General features: G+C 36.5%; 1 protein-coding gene across 1 annotated transcript in view; it reads right to left on the bottom strand.

Moving 5' to 3' along the window:
- Positions 1–3,928: 3,928 nt before the first annotated feature.
- LOC140154532 (ATP-binding cassette sub-family C member 5-like) overlaps positions 3,929–17,909 on the bottom strand; it is a 36,040-nt gene continuing 22,059 nt past the window's right edge. Inside the window, 13 exon segments of the mRNA XM_072177102.1 lie at positions 3,929–4,291; positions 6,983–7,147; positions 7,898–8,011; positions 9,315–9,393; positions 10,106–10,265; positions 10,821–11,010; positions 11,775–11,864; positions 12,951–13,134; positions 13,566–13,848; positions 14,685–14,814; positions 15,612–15,725; positions 16,576–16,787; positions 17,366–17,636. Of these exon segments, the coding sequence (XP_072033203.1) occupies positions 4,196–4,291; positions 6,983–7,147; positions 7,898–8,011; positions 9,315–9,393; positions 10,106–10,265; positions 10,821–11,010; positions 11,775–11,864; positions 12,951–13,134; positions 13,566–13,848; positions 14,685–14,814; positions 15,612–15,725; positions 16,576–16,787; positions 17,366–17,636 (2,088 nt within the window). The 3' untranslated portion in view covers positions 3,929–4,195.

The raw sequence follows: 17,909 nt of genomic DNA, 5'->3' as shown, positions 1-17,909 counted from the left end.
AGTTGTGTTGTTTTCAATGAGTGTTATCTTGGTTATTATTATTGGTTAAAATTATGTTTACTTTTGGAGTTCTGACCCCCCCCCCCTCCCCCCGAAGTTGGGACGAAGTTGCATTTTGAGGGCCGTATATCTTCTAAAGTAAAAGAGTTACACGTTTTTTTGATGCCAGATTTGAATTCTACACAAAAAAGTACCGCAGGATACATACTTTTCAAAGTTGTAGGGGTTCCCTTTATACATTTATGGACCTCCAAACATCGTCTGGACCTCCAAACCCCCCCTAAATTTCAAATTGCTGGCACAGGAAAACAAAATGGAGTACAATATGAAGCTCAAATTTTCAGCATTTTACTTTCGCAACAATATCTACCACCACACAGAAAAAGAAAAAAAATTGAAGAGGTGCTGCAGTGCACATCCCTGGAGTTTACATGGATTGGCTCATTGGGGTTACAAAACTGTGCCTTGATGTGTGACCTGTGATGTGTCAGCAAGATTGGAATCTTGGTGACAATGTTTGCCTAACATATAACAGCATGCCACACTTTTGTGATTTGGAACTTTTGAAATCTCATTGTGTAGCATTTTGCTAAAATAAAAATTTAATTATCAGTGTTGGTTTCACATCGCCAATTTGACTTCGTAGGGATAAGGTGGGGGGATAGGGGACCACCACTTAGATTTTTGTCTTGCCTGAACTATGTTTAGGAGGCCCTATGTCACCTGATCGATAACGCAAAATAACGAAACATCCTAAGAAAACACAAGAATATTGTAAAAAAAACACAAAAATTCACAACATTCTCTAAAATAATGGAAAATATCAGTAGATATTCTAAGATAACACTGAATTTCAGGAGATATTCTAAAATAACTTGTTTTTTGAAGGATACTTTGCGTTATCGATCAGGTGACATAGGGCCTTTTAGGAAGAATAGAAACCTAGTAAACCACTCTCTCTGTCCAGCCGTCCAGCTATCTGATGATGGTGCTGTATTCTGCCCAAGTTTTCTGGTCCTGAATAGACTATGGGGACACCATGGAGAGGATATCCAACTGGTCTGTCATAAGTTTTAAGTGAAAAATATGCAAATTCAAGTATTATGTAATTTGCATCATCACAAAGGGGCAATGGGATAGGGTAGGTGGGATTGGGAGTAGAGGTGGGCTAGGGAGTGGTGTGGGTTGTGGGTAGATGTGGGGTGGGTTTGTAGAATGAGGTTGGGATGGGTGGGATAAGGAGTAGGAGCGTAGGTGCAGTAGAGTAGGGGTGGGTGGCATTTGGGGTATGGTTGGGGACAGATGGATAAGGTAGTTGTGGGGCAGTAATGGATGCCACCAGTGCTGGCCAATGAATTGTTTAAAACGAATTAATAAATTCGGTATTATAGATTGCTAATGGTGAAGTGAATTCTACAATTCAAGACAATCAAAGAATTCATGTGTAACATGAATTTAACAAAGAGACGAATCAATATTTGTCTCTTTGTTAAAGAGACAAATCAATATTCATAATTTTGCACAAATTCATGATATGATCATAATATATTGTGATCGCACCATGCATCCAACTGTGAACCATCCGCAACCGTACCCCTTTCTATTAAATAAGTCAATCATTTTTCATTCCTTTTCTCCTATTATTTTGTGTGAACACTCACAACCACATCAGACACAATGAATAAAACAGCTAATAGGTTCCATTTTAATTTTAAATTTGAGCACAATTTATTAGATCTTTTGTAATTTATCATAACATTTTACTTTTGCACTTTGTACATATGATAACATAGATAACTTACAAAAAATTATATTTAAATTTGACACATCTTTTAAAAATATTGAAGTAAACAGTACTTCGCATATATAAATGCTGAATTAAGAGTCCTACTCTTTAGTTTTTATTTCTGTCAGTATGTTTTTGTTACATTGGGCTATTCTAGTTCAAATCCATACATGTACAATCCCTATGGAAGGCACAGCCTTTATCTTCCACACAGGGAGTGTGAATCTCAAATAGAGTTACCTGAATGGGGGATACCTCTGTGTGGGAGATAAAGGTCGTGTCTCCCATAGGGGTTGTATGGATTTAAATGGAACAGCCCATTTTGTGTTCCTCTCAATGCCTTACACATTGAAGTGATACAATCATTTAATATACATCAGTTCAGTTCAGGTTTATGGGGGACCGAGTCCAATGGGGGAGTGAGATACAAAGCATTATTTAGCGCCCCATACATCACCATACCCAATTTTTTAAATTGCAGGATGATAACCCCCTTTCTGGTACCCCAACTGTATATATCCCAGTATCATACATTGATATATAGAATTTGAATTATACTATACTTTTAATAACTTTATGCAGATATACATATGAAGTGGTTTATTTTTACAAGGAGTGACGATATACATAATGAAATGTCACATAATGTATTCAATATCATCCATAACGAATGATAAGACAACTATAAAAAACTGTAAAGGCACAGTTTTACTTTTCTGTACCTGACATAATAGTTCTCAAATTGAGGTCCAAAAGTTTTTAGCACTTAAAAGTGTTAAAAAACATGTTCATGATTCAACATCTTTTTGAATTAATGTGCCGATCAAAATTCTTCTTCCTCTTCTCAGTGCATACAATTTGCTTACTCCCATTAATGGCACTAATGCCCAAACTGTTAGGCAACTTTTCATCCTGAAGCCAATTTTATATTACACCATTCTCCAGCCACATATTCCTGCTGGATATGTGCACCGTGAAACACTATTTGGGGAAAAGAATTTTAACAAGGTAAAATATTTTGATTCAACTTACTGCAAATATTTCAGCCATTGGTTCACATGATTGTCAAGCAGTAAGACTTTGCATTAAAATGTCACTTAGGCCTATAGTAAAACTGTTTGTAAAATACAACATCATTAATTTAGATTCTTAAAAGGCTATTCCAGTTGAAATCCATACACCTCTTATGGAAGATATAACGTTGACTTTCCACACAGGGAGTGTGAATTTCAAATAGGATTGCCTGAATGGGTAACTCCATTTGAAATCTATACTCCCTCTGTGGGAGATTAAGGTCATGTTTTCCATCCAGGGTGCATGGATTTAAACTGCATAACATAATATCAAAAAACAGCTTACATACATACAGGGTGTCCAAAAAAAGTATTGGTATATGCCACAATTTTATTCAAAACATTTTAACTGCATAGCCCAATATCAAAAAACAGCTTACATACATGTACAGGGTGGTCCAAATTAAAAGTTTTGGTATATGCCACAATTTTGTTCAAAAACATCATATCCATCATCAGTTAAGTGCAGTTTTTGCAATGAAAATAAATAGCAAATATGGACCTTGTGAAGTTCAAATTATGAAAGCGAAGTTGTTATTTATCATCTAAATTAAAACATTCAAATAATATGGTCTGTATACAAGTGAATACAAATCATTCTGGGACAACCTGTACTTTGAAAATTAATACATTTTCATACAGATGTTTTTAGAGCTCCTTTACAGATAGTTAAAACTGCATACTAGGTTAGTATGCATTATTAGTCATACCAAAAGGGATCTCTACATTTTATAATAGTTTTTGTTCTCTGCATGCACATTGCAGCCAACATTATACATCTTGATGAAATTCTTTATATAAACAAAGTAAAACCTTTTTGACATTTGATTTACAATATTGAGACTTTAAAGATGTTTACTTCAATTTGATTAATATAAACCCTCCCCCAGCACCTTTGTTTTGGGATTAGGATGAATCTTTTATTTGCTGTGGTGCTCTTTTGTACAAAATTTCAAATAAGGTCATTTGGTAATAGGTAACAGCTTTAAAGTTGTTAGCTGGCAAGATTCATCAATGGTAACATGTCTGCAGATCCTTGAGAATAGCAAGTCTTTTCCAATATATATACATTTCAATTGGTGCTTGCAGAAAATAGGGAATTATACCTCTCTCTCTAGTTTCTGGTTGTATTGGTCATCGCAGGAGTGTCCACATCACAGCGACTTGTAAATATCTCTCCAGTGAAAATACTTTGTAAACTTAACCACCAGCAGTTTTGATTGATAATGACAATAATGACATAGGAGTAGATACTTTTGGTAACAAAACAAAATTACAATGGACTGGAAACATTGGCACATCCGGCAGGAACCTGCTTTAGGTAAATGTCTTAATCCTATTCTTCACCTTCCTGTTCAGCTGCAGCTACCATCTTGCCAAACATAGAATCTGGTTTTGCAAGCAGGTTTCCGGGTCTGTCAAATTCTGCAACCTGTTTGGATTCATAAACAGGAACAAAAATGGATTATAATTTTTTCCAAGGTTCCTTTTCCGCGTTAACCATCGTGTATACGCGAGCGACATCAAGCGTGTGCATTGGACCTTGTGCAAAATAATATACGCTGGACGGCTAGCAGTACGCTTAATTTGGAAAGGAAATCTGAATACCAGAATAGTTGTATGTTTGATGCATGAACATGATACTTAATATCATTATGATTAGAGAATATTGCCGAATAAAATCAAAGTATGCTAACGTCTGTATTGATTCATTTTGTGTACAGAGGATGACGGTATCAATTTTTTAACAGTGGAAAGCTGTTTTTGTCATGATCGCTACTTCCTTTCGGCAAATCACCTGAAGCACTGGAGAGATTTGATCATGTCTCACCTCCTTTTTCAACTAAATCGACAGTAATAACTCTTGTGGTGAGGGATCAACATTTAACCACAAATTGCCTCAGGCAAAACTCACTTCCTGGGAACCAAATACCACACAAGGTCATTGACCCATTTGTGTTATATACTGCTTCTAGCTATAATGACATCCTTGTGATCTGGTCAACTCATTGACAGATACAAACCTCGGGAGGGAATTCAATTTTTGATCAATTCTCTCCAGGTAGTGAAACGTAATGATTATTTGGCATTCTGCACAGATCATAATGATATTAATTTCAATGGCAGGCATCCATTCTTACTTAATCTTCTTCGCCTTCTTGTTGTGCTGCAGCTACCATTTTGCCAAACATAGAATCTGGTTTGGCCAACAGGTTGCCCGGTCTGTCAAATTCAGCAGCCTGTGCATTTTGATTTTGGTTAGAAAATGGAATAGGCTTATGATTGATGCATAGCATTAACATTGCATGTATAATATTCACATCATTTTGCATGCATATTACTTAGGCGATGAACCTGTTTTAAGGGTGGATGGACTTTTCAAGCACAGTCAGTTGGTCAAGGTTTTTCTTCTTTTTTTTCTGGAGGTTAAAATGACCCCAAAATATTGCATAAAGCTTGAAAAATTGGCAAAAATTTGATGATTTTTTTGCAAACATGTTTTGAAAATGTCTGTGAATTTTATTTTCAGTTGCAATCAATGTTTGATTTTACATGATCAAGGAAAAAGTAAAAGCTGGAAGCATTTGACCTAGGAACTGTGATGCAGGGCAAGAGGATATGGAAAACCACCCGGCCGAAATAAGCAAGTAAGCAAGCCTGCAGGAGAGTTGCTTCACCACTTGGACGGATTTGCATTGGGAGCATATACTGTAAGCATACTAACACTGATGAAGCAAACCAACCAGATGTAACTGCACTGGCCCTGAATGGAAATGAATCATACATTTGCTCAGTATTTGTTTCCCTTTCCAATTTATTTTAAGGGGCCTCATAGCAACCTTTTTCCGGTTTGCCCCTGTTGAAAAGTAAACATGACCTAGCTACACCAACTATCAATCATGTGTGTTAATATTGGTTTATGAACCTTTACATCTCATAAGATGTGAGTAATCAAGTGGATTTGTAAAGCATAATTTACCAATAATTAATCTCATAAGATTGTTTTGGGCAAATTGGTGAAAAATCAGTATTTTGAGAAATTTTTCATTAAATAGAAACAATTGCTGTTTGACATTTGTTATGCATACTTAGACAATAAGTTTTTGTATGGTTCTAGTACCAGTGAGTTCAGGCCCGTCGCAGGATTTTTTTGGGGGTGCTGATTTTGAAAAAGTGGACTTTTTTTCCAAGGGGGGGGCAATTTTGTGAAAAGTGGACTTTCTTCCCCAAATTTGGACTTTTTTTGACCAAAAATGCGTAAAAAAACTGATTTTTTGGCTCGCTGCACTCGCAAATTCTCAAAATTTGGGACTTTTTGTATACTTTTGCATACGGGCCTGAGTGAGTTTCATGATAGTAGGTGCAGGTCATTCTTACTTTTTAACAGAGGCTAACCTGAAAAAGGTCACTATGATGTCCCTTAAGGGCTGGGGTATGAACGTTTGGACAGTATTTATTTTGGGACATTAGAGCACATCAGACATATCGAATTGCATTCTGAATACGAAGAATGTCATTCTGATATCAAATAATTTTGATTTTTGAAATTAGCAATTTAATACACATTTTATGGCAAATCATTAAAATTGATATTTTGATATTTAACAGTACTTGAAGTAAACTTTAGAAATCTGATGATTTATACTTAAAGTGTATGTAGGTGGGATGAAAAACCGACGATCAATTGAAAATTTTGACCTTTTCAGTATTGAAGATATGGATTTTTTTTCCCAAAACACCAAAAAAATTAGGTCTTTTGGGGAAAAAATCCATATCTTCAATATGAAAGGTCAAAATTTTCAATTGACCGTCGGCTTTTCCTCCCTGCTACATACACTTTAAGAATATAACATTAGATTTATATAATTTACTTCGAGGACTGTTATATATCAAAAATTTGAAAAATATCAAATTTTTATAATTTGTCATAAAATTTGTATTATATTGTGATTTTCAAAAATGAAAATTATTTGATATCAGAAAGACATGCTTCAGATTCAGAATGCAATTCGATAGGTCTGAGGTGCTCTCATGTCCCACAAAAAATACTGTCGAAACGTAATAAACGCTCATTTTAGATCCCTTAAGGAAACATTGTAAATATTGGGGATCAAAGCCTTACCTTTCCATCATCCATTACAAGGACCCTGTCTGAATCCATGATGGTGTTAAGCCTATGTGCAATAGTCAGCATAGTACAGTCAGCAAAGGCTTCACGAATGGTAGCCTGGATGAGACTGTCAGTCTCTGTATCGATGGCAGCGGTGGCCTCATCAAGCATCAAAATCTGAAAAAAGGAGAACAAAGTAAGCATTGAAAAAGTAAGCATTGATCAAAGCAATATGGTCTCGATCATTATACTCAGTTTATCAAGATTGAATAATCAATTGATCCATCCAGATTTACTAATCAACCAATCGATCAATAAATACCTGATCAATCAACTAATAGATGCATGCTCAATTGATCAATCAATCAATTAATCAATAATAATCAACTATTAAGTCAATCAATCAATCAACCAACTAACCAACCAAATTGATCAATCAATCATTTATACCATTTTCACCCTGATTTGGCTGTGACGTCAGTGTGCATTTCATTTGGCGCAGCTTCAAGAAGTTAGCGGATGCTCAAAGTGCCAACGTACGGATGCACAAGCTTGCATAGATGCGCATGTGAAACAGCTGCCTCAACATATTTACATCACTGCCGCATCAGGATGGAAAATATTATAGTAGAAACTTTGTAATTACTACTTGACATTCAAGTTTACTGGCACATTATCAAAGTTGTGAAATTTTGTTCCAAAATCACTTTGGAACTCATTTCCGCAGCATGTAAGAAATGCCAGCTCAACTGCAGTTTTCAAAAAACTCCTGAAAACTCATTTGTTTTCATGATCTGAATTTGTATTTTTGCTTTGTATTATATTTCATGTGGTATTATTTGTTGTATTTTGTATGGCGCCTTGATCAAACTGGATATTGTGCCTTATATGAAATTGTTGTATGTATGTATGTACTGACATTCTTACCTTGCTGTTCCTGAGCAGTGCCCTGGCCATACAAATGAGTTGTCTTTCGCCCACAGAGAAGTTCTCTCCTCCTTCAAGCACGGTTGCCTCTAGCTGACCCTCAATACTTTTAATCTGCCAAAAAAATAAACAAATTACCAAAAAATAGTGCACTTGAAGTTTTCAAGAAATTTAATGTATATACCTTACAAGGTTTAACATGCACCAGAAGAGGATTTAATATTGTATATATGATGTAGATAATTAATTCGCTCATGTAGTGCACGTTAGTAACCATTGGTTACTGGTTCAAGCCTGGGCTCATACACCTGTTCCGAATTATGTGTTATTTCAATCAGTGGTTTGTAACAAAGAAAGTGTGAGCCCTAGCAACGGTCATATTGTAATGTGCACTGCGCCAGCAAATTTCCATGCCATGTGTGCATCTATCGTGAATTAACCTTTTGTTATTAAATAGTCTAATTACCGGCATTAAATAAGCATTTTTGAGCAGAACTTTGCATGATTTCGGCTAAATTTTGATTGGTTATGATTTAGTAATGTTAAATCCTGTAAGTGTACCACAGATGGGTGAGATTGAGTAAATTTTGATGATTTTAAGCAGCCTTTTTCTTAAGTTGTTTTCTAAACTCTAACTCTAGCACAGGGCTGTCAACTCTCACGCATTGGCCGTGAGTCTCACGCATTGGGTCACTTTCTCACGGTCTCACGCCAAGGTAGTATAATCTCACGCCTAGGTAGTAAATCTCACGCAAAAAGCTGGAAAATAAGTAAAATCTCACGCATCGTCATGAATAATTTGTTGCTCCTACCCCCCACCCGCTTTTCACATTCCCGAGCGCCGTTGCTCAAATAATCATGGTACAATGATGAACATTGGAGTCGGCAAATCATGGTACGGCTCTGTCTCACACCAAGCAATTCCAAAAAGTTGACAGCCCTGTCTAGCATGATTTTGCATTTAGATTATGTAATTCCCAGACATCATAGACTTTTAGAGCCAGTCGTAAAAAATAATGATGGTCAACCTATCATTTTTCCTAGTCAGAGGAATCAGACAATGGCTGATTTCAACCATCATAGCTGTTGATAAGAACCGAGTCGCTCCTGTGAAGAAAAAATTATGTTTTCTTAAGCAAATCTAGTACACGTCTCTATGGCTGTGATGAGCAAAATATGCATAATAGCTACTACCAACCTCAAGGTAAAACAAACATATGAAAAGGTTTGGCTACAAAACGATTCTCTTATAAATGCATCTATGTAGTTTCCACCTCGATACACCCGAGTACACAGATATTTCCAAGCACAGCGAGTCTAGCCTCTATTCATAAATTCAATGAACTATGACTTTGCTAAAGAGCGCTTACAAATTGCTACTATCAACCTGAAGGTAAAACAAAGTACAGTTACATACCTTGTCCTTCATGTAAGATTTCTCCAATGCATCCCATAATTCCTTGTCTGAATGTTCATCAAATGGATCCAAATTGTATCTACAGGAAAAACAAACAAATGTCATCTACACATCTACACTAATTCTACTCAACACATAAGTTTCCTTTTCAATTTTTGGTAATGATCATTAGACATGGAATAAAGCCCTTGTCTCTGATGTAACAGGTCCACAGTTAAATCACAGGTGTGGACAATTAATAAAACAACCCATTTAAACATCAATAGTTGTCTCCATTAACATTTGAACAGAAGTAGTAGATGACTGATAGATTTTATAACATCAGTGTAACAGGCACAAGAATACATTTCACTGAAAAAAAGGAAAAGTAAAATATGGCAAAAATGCTCAAAACGGGCTAAAAAAATAAAAACGCTGAAATTTGGGCAATCTAGGAAAATTGTCATGCCTGGTGTTAGAAATAAGACAGACTCTCGGCCCCCAGCTCGGTCCAAAAAATTCTGTGAAATCACTGCAGACCCAATGCAATGCTATATCCAGCCCAAATGGGCTGTGAAATTTTCATTTGTGAAAGTCTTGAAAAGTGTCACAAAATGTGGACCATTTTAACAATAAAATGTAATGTATTATATCAATTTTACAATTGAGTTTGGGACCTTCAAAATTGGCAAAGGCCATGCACACACTGCTCATACACTGTTCTATTGGTAGTACAGTGCTCTAATATTGAATGACCAGAAGTATACCATAATAAAAAATCCCTTAAAAACAAAAAGCCCAGTGTGACTCACCTAACATTTCCAATAAATAGAACAGGATCTTGTGGGATGATAGCAATCTTTGATCTTAGAGTATGCAGACCAATTTCTGCAATGTTGACATCATCGATATGGATCTCTCCTGCCGCTGCCTCAACAAGGCGGAATAGAGCGATGGCAAGGGTGGATTTACCTGACAAGTAGACGAGATATTACAGATGGTCATAATGATAATGTAGCTTTGGGTATCCATAGTATAATTTCATAGTTCAACATTGGACAAGTATGAAACAGACATACTTGGCCTATGGCAAACACATTAGGATATTCTATTCAAAATCCACACTACCCCCGTGGAAGATTTAGCTAAAGTCTGCCACAGAGGGAGTATCAATTTTGAATAGAATAGACAAATGGGTAACTTCCATTTGTAATACTCACTCCAGTTGTGGAAGATTTAGGTAAAGCCATAATACAGGGGGAGTATGGGTTTCAAAATGATTACCTTTGACCAATTACATTTGAAAAACATACTCCCCATGTGGAAGATATTTCCAAAATCTTCATATCTGGTATTTAAATTTGTAGCTTTATATGTTTTAAAATAATATTTCGGAGAGCTTATGAGCTTTCCACTGATATAAAAAAAAATCTCTATTTTGAAGGGTGGGGGGAATGGCGATGAGATTGCCGATCACTCCATCCACCTCTACAACCCTCAGATGCTAAATTCTGCACCTCTACCTACCTGATCCAGTTCTTCCCACAATACCAATCTTCTCCTGAGGTCTGATATGCAGTCGGACACCTTTGAGCACAAGAGGGAGCCCATCACGATAGCGCATCTGAAATCGCTTGAATCGAATATCACCCTTTGATGGCCAGTCCTTTGGCGGTTCTGTCTTTCTGATCATTAATGGTGCTTCAGTTTTCAGATTCTTTTGATAAAAAGTTAAAATAATAAAAATCTCTTTCAAACTGATCAATAATAAGTAATTTTAAATATTGATTAATTTGTACAATGTTTTACAGTCAAACACTGCAGAAAATTATTTCTGAGAACTAAGTGAGAGAGGGAGAGACAAAGAGAGAAACAAAGTGAGAGAAAGAGAGATAGAGGAGGAAGAGAAAGAGAGAAAGAGAGAGAGAGACATGGTGATAATTAAAAACAACTCAACTCAACTCTTGAACTCAACTCTTTCTAATTCTTTTGAAGTTTGTCAATAAGATGATCTTCTGTATCAAAGGCTTTTTTTAAATCGAGTAATATAACACCAGTAGCATATCTATTATCCCATATTATTCAGAATATATACTTCTATATGAAGCAAGATTGGAGTGGGGAGCACAAGCCATTTTGGGGGAATATTCTTAAGGGATTTTCTAAACTACTCCATTGATCAAGAGAGCCAGTGAGAAAGAGAGCCGGACTATTGGGCTATTCCAGTTGAAATCCATATACCCCTATGGAAGACAAGACCTTAATCTCCCACACAGGGGGTGTAGATTTCAAATTGGGTTACCTGAATGGGTGACTCCATTTGAAATGTACCCCCTGTCTGGGAGATTAATGTCATGTCTTCTATACAGGGTGTATAGATTTCAACTGGAATAGCCCATAAACAACTGCAGCAAGGTACATCATGGGCAGACAGACACACACACAAACAAAGAAACAGACTGAATCATAATACTGACTAACCTTCATGTAGCCGAGGATACGTTCTACTGATGTAAACCTAGCTTCTGTTTCTGATGCCATCAAAATCAACATCTGGAACATTCCTGTCAACTGTAATATGAAATATAGAATTCAAGTTGATATTAGAATATTTAAGATGTTGCAATTTGAGAGCCACTCAAGTAGAGTCAAAATAGCTCTGTAAGTAGCACCCATGGGGGTTAATAATAATAATAATAATAAAACCATGCTTATAAAGCGCAATACACAATTAAGTCTCAAAGCGCTACATAAAAACTCTGTATACAAATAACACCAGAACAACAAGTTTAAAATGTAACCATGGTTACAGGCATGATATAGAAATGAAGCATTAAACATTTTAACATTAAACAAGTATGTTTTCACAGAGCATTTGAATTGATCAACAGTCTTAGATATTTTAATATTGTAAGGAAGATTGTTCCAGAGCTCAGCTGCAGCAGAAGAAAATGAACGTTGACCATAAGATTGAGTTGACACTGGTGGAGTTACAAGAAGAAATTGAGAAGTAGAGCGAAGATTGCGTGTAGGCTTATATTCATGAAGAAGTTCTTGTAAATAAAGAGGTGCAAGTCCATGAAGAGATTTGTAGGTAAGAAGAAGAATCTTATGCGGGAGTTGAGAGGTAGCCAGTGTAGTTCGCGGAGAATTGGAGATATATGATCACGAGATTTTGTAAGTGTTACAAGTTTGGCGGCTGAGTTCTGAATGCGTTGAAGCTTAGATATTTGTGAATCAGGAAGACCATAAAGTAAACCGTTGTTATTATCCAAACGACACGTTACGAAGGCATGAACAAGTTTTTCTGTAGAGTTAAGAGTTGTCCATTCTTTTCCTAATTTGGCTAGTAGCACCCATGGGGGTTAAGAGTTGTCCATTCTTTTCCTAAAGGGCTTGGAAATTTGAATAGGTAACTTAATCAATATAAAAAGTCCAACTTTTGAGATATTTTCTCAAAATATCAAGAGTTATCTTAAGAACCCTGAACCAATACTAGACTTGTTGGTACTCATTTTAATGCATTTTCCATGCTGATTGCAAATATGATCATGAAAATTTACAATTCTGAAATGTTTGAATTTTTAAGAAATGTTTGAAACCTGTTGTCTGCAGTTGACACCCCCATGGAGAGCGTTATATATCAAGTATTCTTACCTGAATGGTATATGATATCGCAAGACCAGCATCAGATGGAGAGATGCCGTCAATCAATACACAAGCCAAATTAACACCGAGTGACATAAGAATGATAAGTCCTTCGAGACGTACACCAGCCCAGCGAGCTGCCATACGGAACAACATGTACGGTTGAGCATTTCTATCCAGGAGGTTACGGAATCTGTGCACGGGGATTAAAAATGATATAAAGGTATTATGATAAAGAAAACAAGGCCTATTCCAGTTGAAATCCAAAATCCATATACTAGGGTCCCTTATGGAAAACATTACCATAATCTTCCACAGAGAGTGTGAATTTCATATGGGTTCCTGAATGGGTGACTCCATTTGAAAAATACACCCCATTTGTGGGAGATTAAGGGTGGTCTTAACCCTGGAATTATGGAAACTTTCAGGCCTCATAACTGCTAAATTGTTGGTCTAAAGTATATAAAATGAACACAGGTAAAAATACATTGTTTATTTGTACACTTTCTTAACTTCATGTAGAAATCCATTTTATCCATATATATATCTGCCATTAATTTACACATCATACACTTTAAAAAACTTGCAATGTTTAGTACACTAATAAAGACTCAATCTACATACTTTGTTATAAATTCATCTGTCTTTTCGTAAGCATGTATAGTAGCCAGACCCATAGCAGTAGCTGATATATGTGAAAACCATGGCGAGCGTGTGACATTCTCTATACGCTTTAGGTTGCGTATACCACGTCGGTAGTAGCGTAGCACGACTAAGAAAGCCACAAGTAGCGGTATGATTGCAAAGATGAAGTACCAGAATACTACGCAGATAATTGCTATGGAAAAACATACGATCACAAAATTCTGGAAGAATATCTCCATGTTCATTGGTAGTAAAACATCAACTGAGGAGAGAGAGAGAGAGAGAGAGAGAGAGGGGGAGAAAATATTATTTAATGTTTTGCATAAATAAATCATTGGATGTATTGGGCTATCCCAGTTGAAATCCATACATCCCTATGGAAAATATGACCTTAATATTCCACACAGGGAGTGTCAATTTCAATTGGGATTACCTGAATGGGTGACTCCATTTGAAATCTACACCCCCTGTGTGGAAGATTAAGGTCATATCTTCCATAGGGGGTGTATAAATTTTAACTGGAACATGCCATTATTATCCTACGCCATGAATCAACCTCAGGGCAATGATCTTTATAATGCGCAGCCACAGCAAGCGTAATCTTGGATAACTATCCAGTTAACCACACAGAATAAAGCAATTCTATTGGGGTAACTTTGTAACTTCGGCCGATATGCTGCGGTGCCAGACACAAAAGGCTACACAGTCATTGATCATGGTGGCCCATATCATTCCACAAACCCCATTCCAGAGATATGTGGTGTGTTACTGTTATTAGCGTAATTTTCAATGCGTACATGGGGAAGTAGTCAAAATACTGCACTCTGATTGGCCATATTGATATATTGTTGGGATTACCTAATGAATATTTATGAGGTTAAGTAGAGTCATTAACATCTTTGAATAAAACAATACCGGTACTTGTGATTATGTTACTTGGTAGTTAAATGAAATGGCCCCAGCTTCTGATTAATATAGTGGAGGTTTTTTTTTTATCAAAGACAATACATAAGTAGTAAGTTTTACAATCAGTTCATCACCATCAATTCTACTGGTATTGTAAAATAATCTTCCACAAATATACATGAGATGACATACTTTCATCTAAATCTTTGGAGAATCTGTTGAGGATACGTCCTGTTGGTGTGGTATCAAAGAAGCTCATAGGACTACGGAACACTTTGCGGAATACGGTGTCATGCATGTTGGAAGCTGCACGCAGAGTAAGCTACAAGTAGAAAGGAAGGCAAAATTACATTAACATAAAACAAATTGTGGGATAGGCTATTACGACGGGAGTTCATAACAAAAGTAAGTTTTTTAGCAGGTTCGGCGTCTAAACTTGTCCGACGGCCAACCTACTAAAAAACTTACTATTATTTTTTATGTTTTTTAATATTATGCAACAATGATTTATATTCTGGTCTAGTCAGTACTGGTGAAGGGGGTGCACTTGGTACAAATGACTATATAGTATGCGGATGTGCTGCAAACAGGGTCTCATAGGGCTATTCCATTTAAAAGCCATACTCCCCCTGTGGAAGATTTTGGAAATATCTTCCACAGGGGGAGTATGTATTTCAAATGGAATGAACACATTAGGCAGCTCCATTTGAAACTCATCCTCCCTCTGTGGAAGATTCAGGTTGAATCTTTCTCAAGAAGGTGTATAAAATTCAAATGGAACTGCCTAATATGGTCATTTAATTTGAAATTCATACTCCACCTGTGGAAGATATTTCCAAAATCTTCCACAGTGGGAGTGTGGAAATTAAATAGCCCATTTTCAGCATCTTTTCAAAATTTTCTCATTTTTTCCAGAAATCTGCCAAAAAATTTGGATAAAAAGTTCTAAAAACGTGACCGATTGGCTGAAAGTATGGACTTCTGGTATAAAGATGGGTCAAACTTTCTTGGAAATTGGTATAGAAGTGGGGTCCACATTCAGATTTCTCAATGGCACCTCCCTACCTAATCCAACTTGAGTTACCCCCCATCAAGTATTAATATTTTTTTAAAGCATACCTTCATATACACTAAAGATTTGATTCCCCCAAAGACGATAGTAGCCACAAGTGACATGCCATATACCAACATATAGAGATCCAGCTTTGGGTTGTCAATAATTCCATCTGGAGCCTGACAACAATAACATCACAGCATTGTTATTACTTATATACTTCTGGTCACTGTTCTGTCAAACCCTCATAACTCCAATAGCTGCTATGTGTTAAATATGTACAACATAATATATTGTATTGTACATATTTAACACCTAGCAGCTATTGGAGATATGAGGTTTTTACAGAACAGAGACATTCTGATATACAGATTAAGATTAAAGGAGTATTTTGTGATCCTAGCATCCTCTTTTTATGACATTTTTCAGTTGATATCCACGAAGAAAGCTTATTCCAAAAATTTCAGTTGATTCCAAATTTGTGTTTGAGAGTTATGCATGATTATGTGCATTACACTGCTTCAAAGACAATGTGTTGTAATTTCATTCTGGTATACATTTTTCACGATATCTTTGCTAAACAAATTAATCTGAAAGAAATTTTTTGTACATAAACATTATGTAGCCAGAGATTTCCAGTGATATAAAAATCTCAACTTTTTTTTAGAAAAGTGAGGGAATGATGCTGTGGATCACGAAATGCCCTTTTAAAGGCAACATTCAAATGATATTGTCGCATGTTAATGCCCTGTGTGCTGGCCATAAGCTTCAACATAAGAAGTCCTAGTTTTGAGATACTTTCTCAAAATATCAAGAGCTCTAGCTGAACCAATACTAGGCTTGTTTGCACTCATTTTAATGCATTTTTCATGTTGATCCAAATATTGTCATAAAAATATACAAATCTAAAATTTTTTAATTTTTAAAGAAATTTTGAAACTTGTTGTCTACAGTCGACACCCGCGTGGAGAGTGGAGTTAAAAACAAAAAAAAATATGCTTCAAAGCTTGAAATCCAATGCACACATACCGTTTGATTGTTTGTGGTGTTATATCCCCCGAGAACATCATTAAACCATATGCTAAGCCAGTAGTTGTTGAATGTCTGTGCACCAACCATGAGCAGAAAGACAAACATAGCCAGGAAGGCAAAGAAGAAACCTCCCATAGATTGGACATATCCGTAGTATGTTGACCAGGCTACAGAACCTTGACCCATCTCCTCAGCTTGAATCAATTGACCTGAAAAAAATTATTATAAAAGGTGCTCATTTTTGGAAGAAAGATACACGCATAAATGATGACAATACAAGAGCGTCCTGTTAACGTACATAATCGACACACCCACTCAGGTGCTGTTGTCTGGTAAGGCTTAATAATGTACATCTCCTGGTTGCCATGACTACTACAGTAGGAATTTCAATTGAATGAACACAACTGTACTCAATCCAACCGCAATCGTATATCGCGTATTTCAAACTATAATGCAAGCGCATGACCTTGGATACAATACTAACCAATCACAAGTGAGTTGGAATGGTTGGAAACTTTGGATTCACTTCTGTGTTACGCACGCACAGTCGCACATACGTAAGAATCATCACACTATGTCAAGCTGTGTTCATTCAATTTAAATTTCTACTGTAGATAAATTATGTTCTTTTGTTATGTTTGTATCATCTTGTTTTTATAAATCCATTTTTATGCAACTTTTGTTTATTTGATCTTGTTTTTAGTCAATTTCATTGCAAAATTACTGCTTAACATTTTTGCTATGGGCCAAATTCTCAGTACATATTAGTATATAACTGGTCATTCACCTTCATCTTCGACTTCTTCTTCAAACTCCATATCACCTGCGGCACTCAGAACACTAGCTGCACGTGACCGGGTACTAAGAGTACTCAGAGCACGATCCAATCTGCCATGAATATCATCTTCTTCCTCCTCTTCCTCTTCCTCATGAGTGGAGTGGAAAGTACGAATCAGATTGGCATAGATATTATCTAGACCCATAAGCTCATCATGTGTTCCCCTTTCCACCTGACGACCGTCGACCATGGTAACCACTACGTCACAATCTTTCAGGTACTATTTGATAAAGCATACATTGGTTAATTGATGATGCTCAAGAAACAAAATGGAGCAGCGTGGCACACTGGTTAAGGTCTTCGCCTTTGGTGCGAGAGGTCCCGGGTTCAATTCCCTGCAGGACCAAAAAAAATTGTATCCGCTCTCCCCGTGGCTCATATATTAAGGCGGAGCAGATGATTCATGATAAAAGACCTCATTACAGTCGGTTCTAATCAGGGTTATAAGCCTGATTGTTGGCTACACTTGACTGTCCTGTAAAAATTGCCCCGA

Source organism: Amphiura filiformis, chromosome 6 (assembly GCF_039555335.1).
Source record: "Amphiura filiformis chromosome 6, Afil_fr2py, whole genome shotgun sequence".
Lineage (NCBI taxonomy): Eukaryota > Metazoa > Echinodermata > Ophiuroidea > Amphilepidida > Amphiuridae > Amphiura > Amphiura filiformis.
This window is presented reverse-complemented; position numbering and strand designations above follow the sequence as displayed.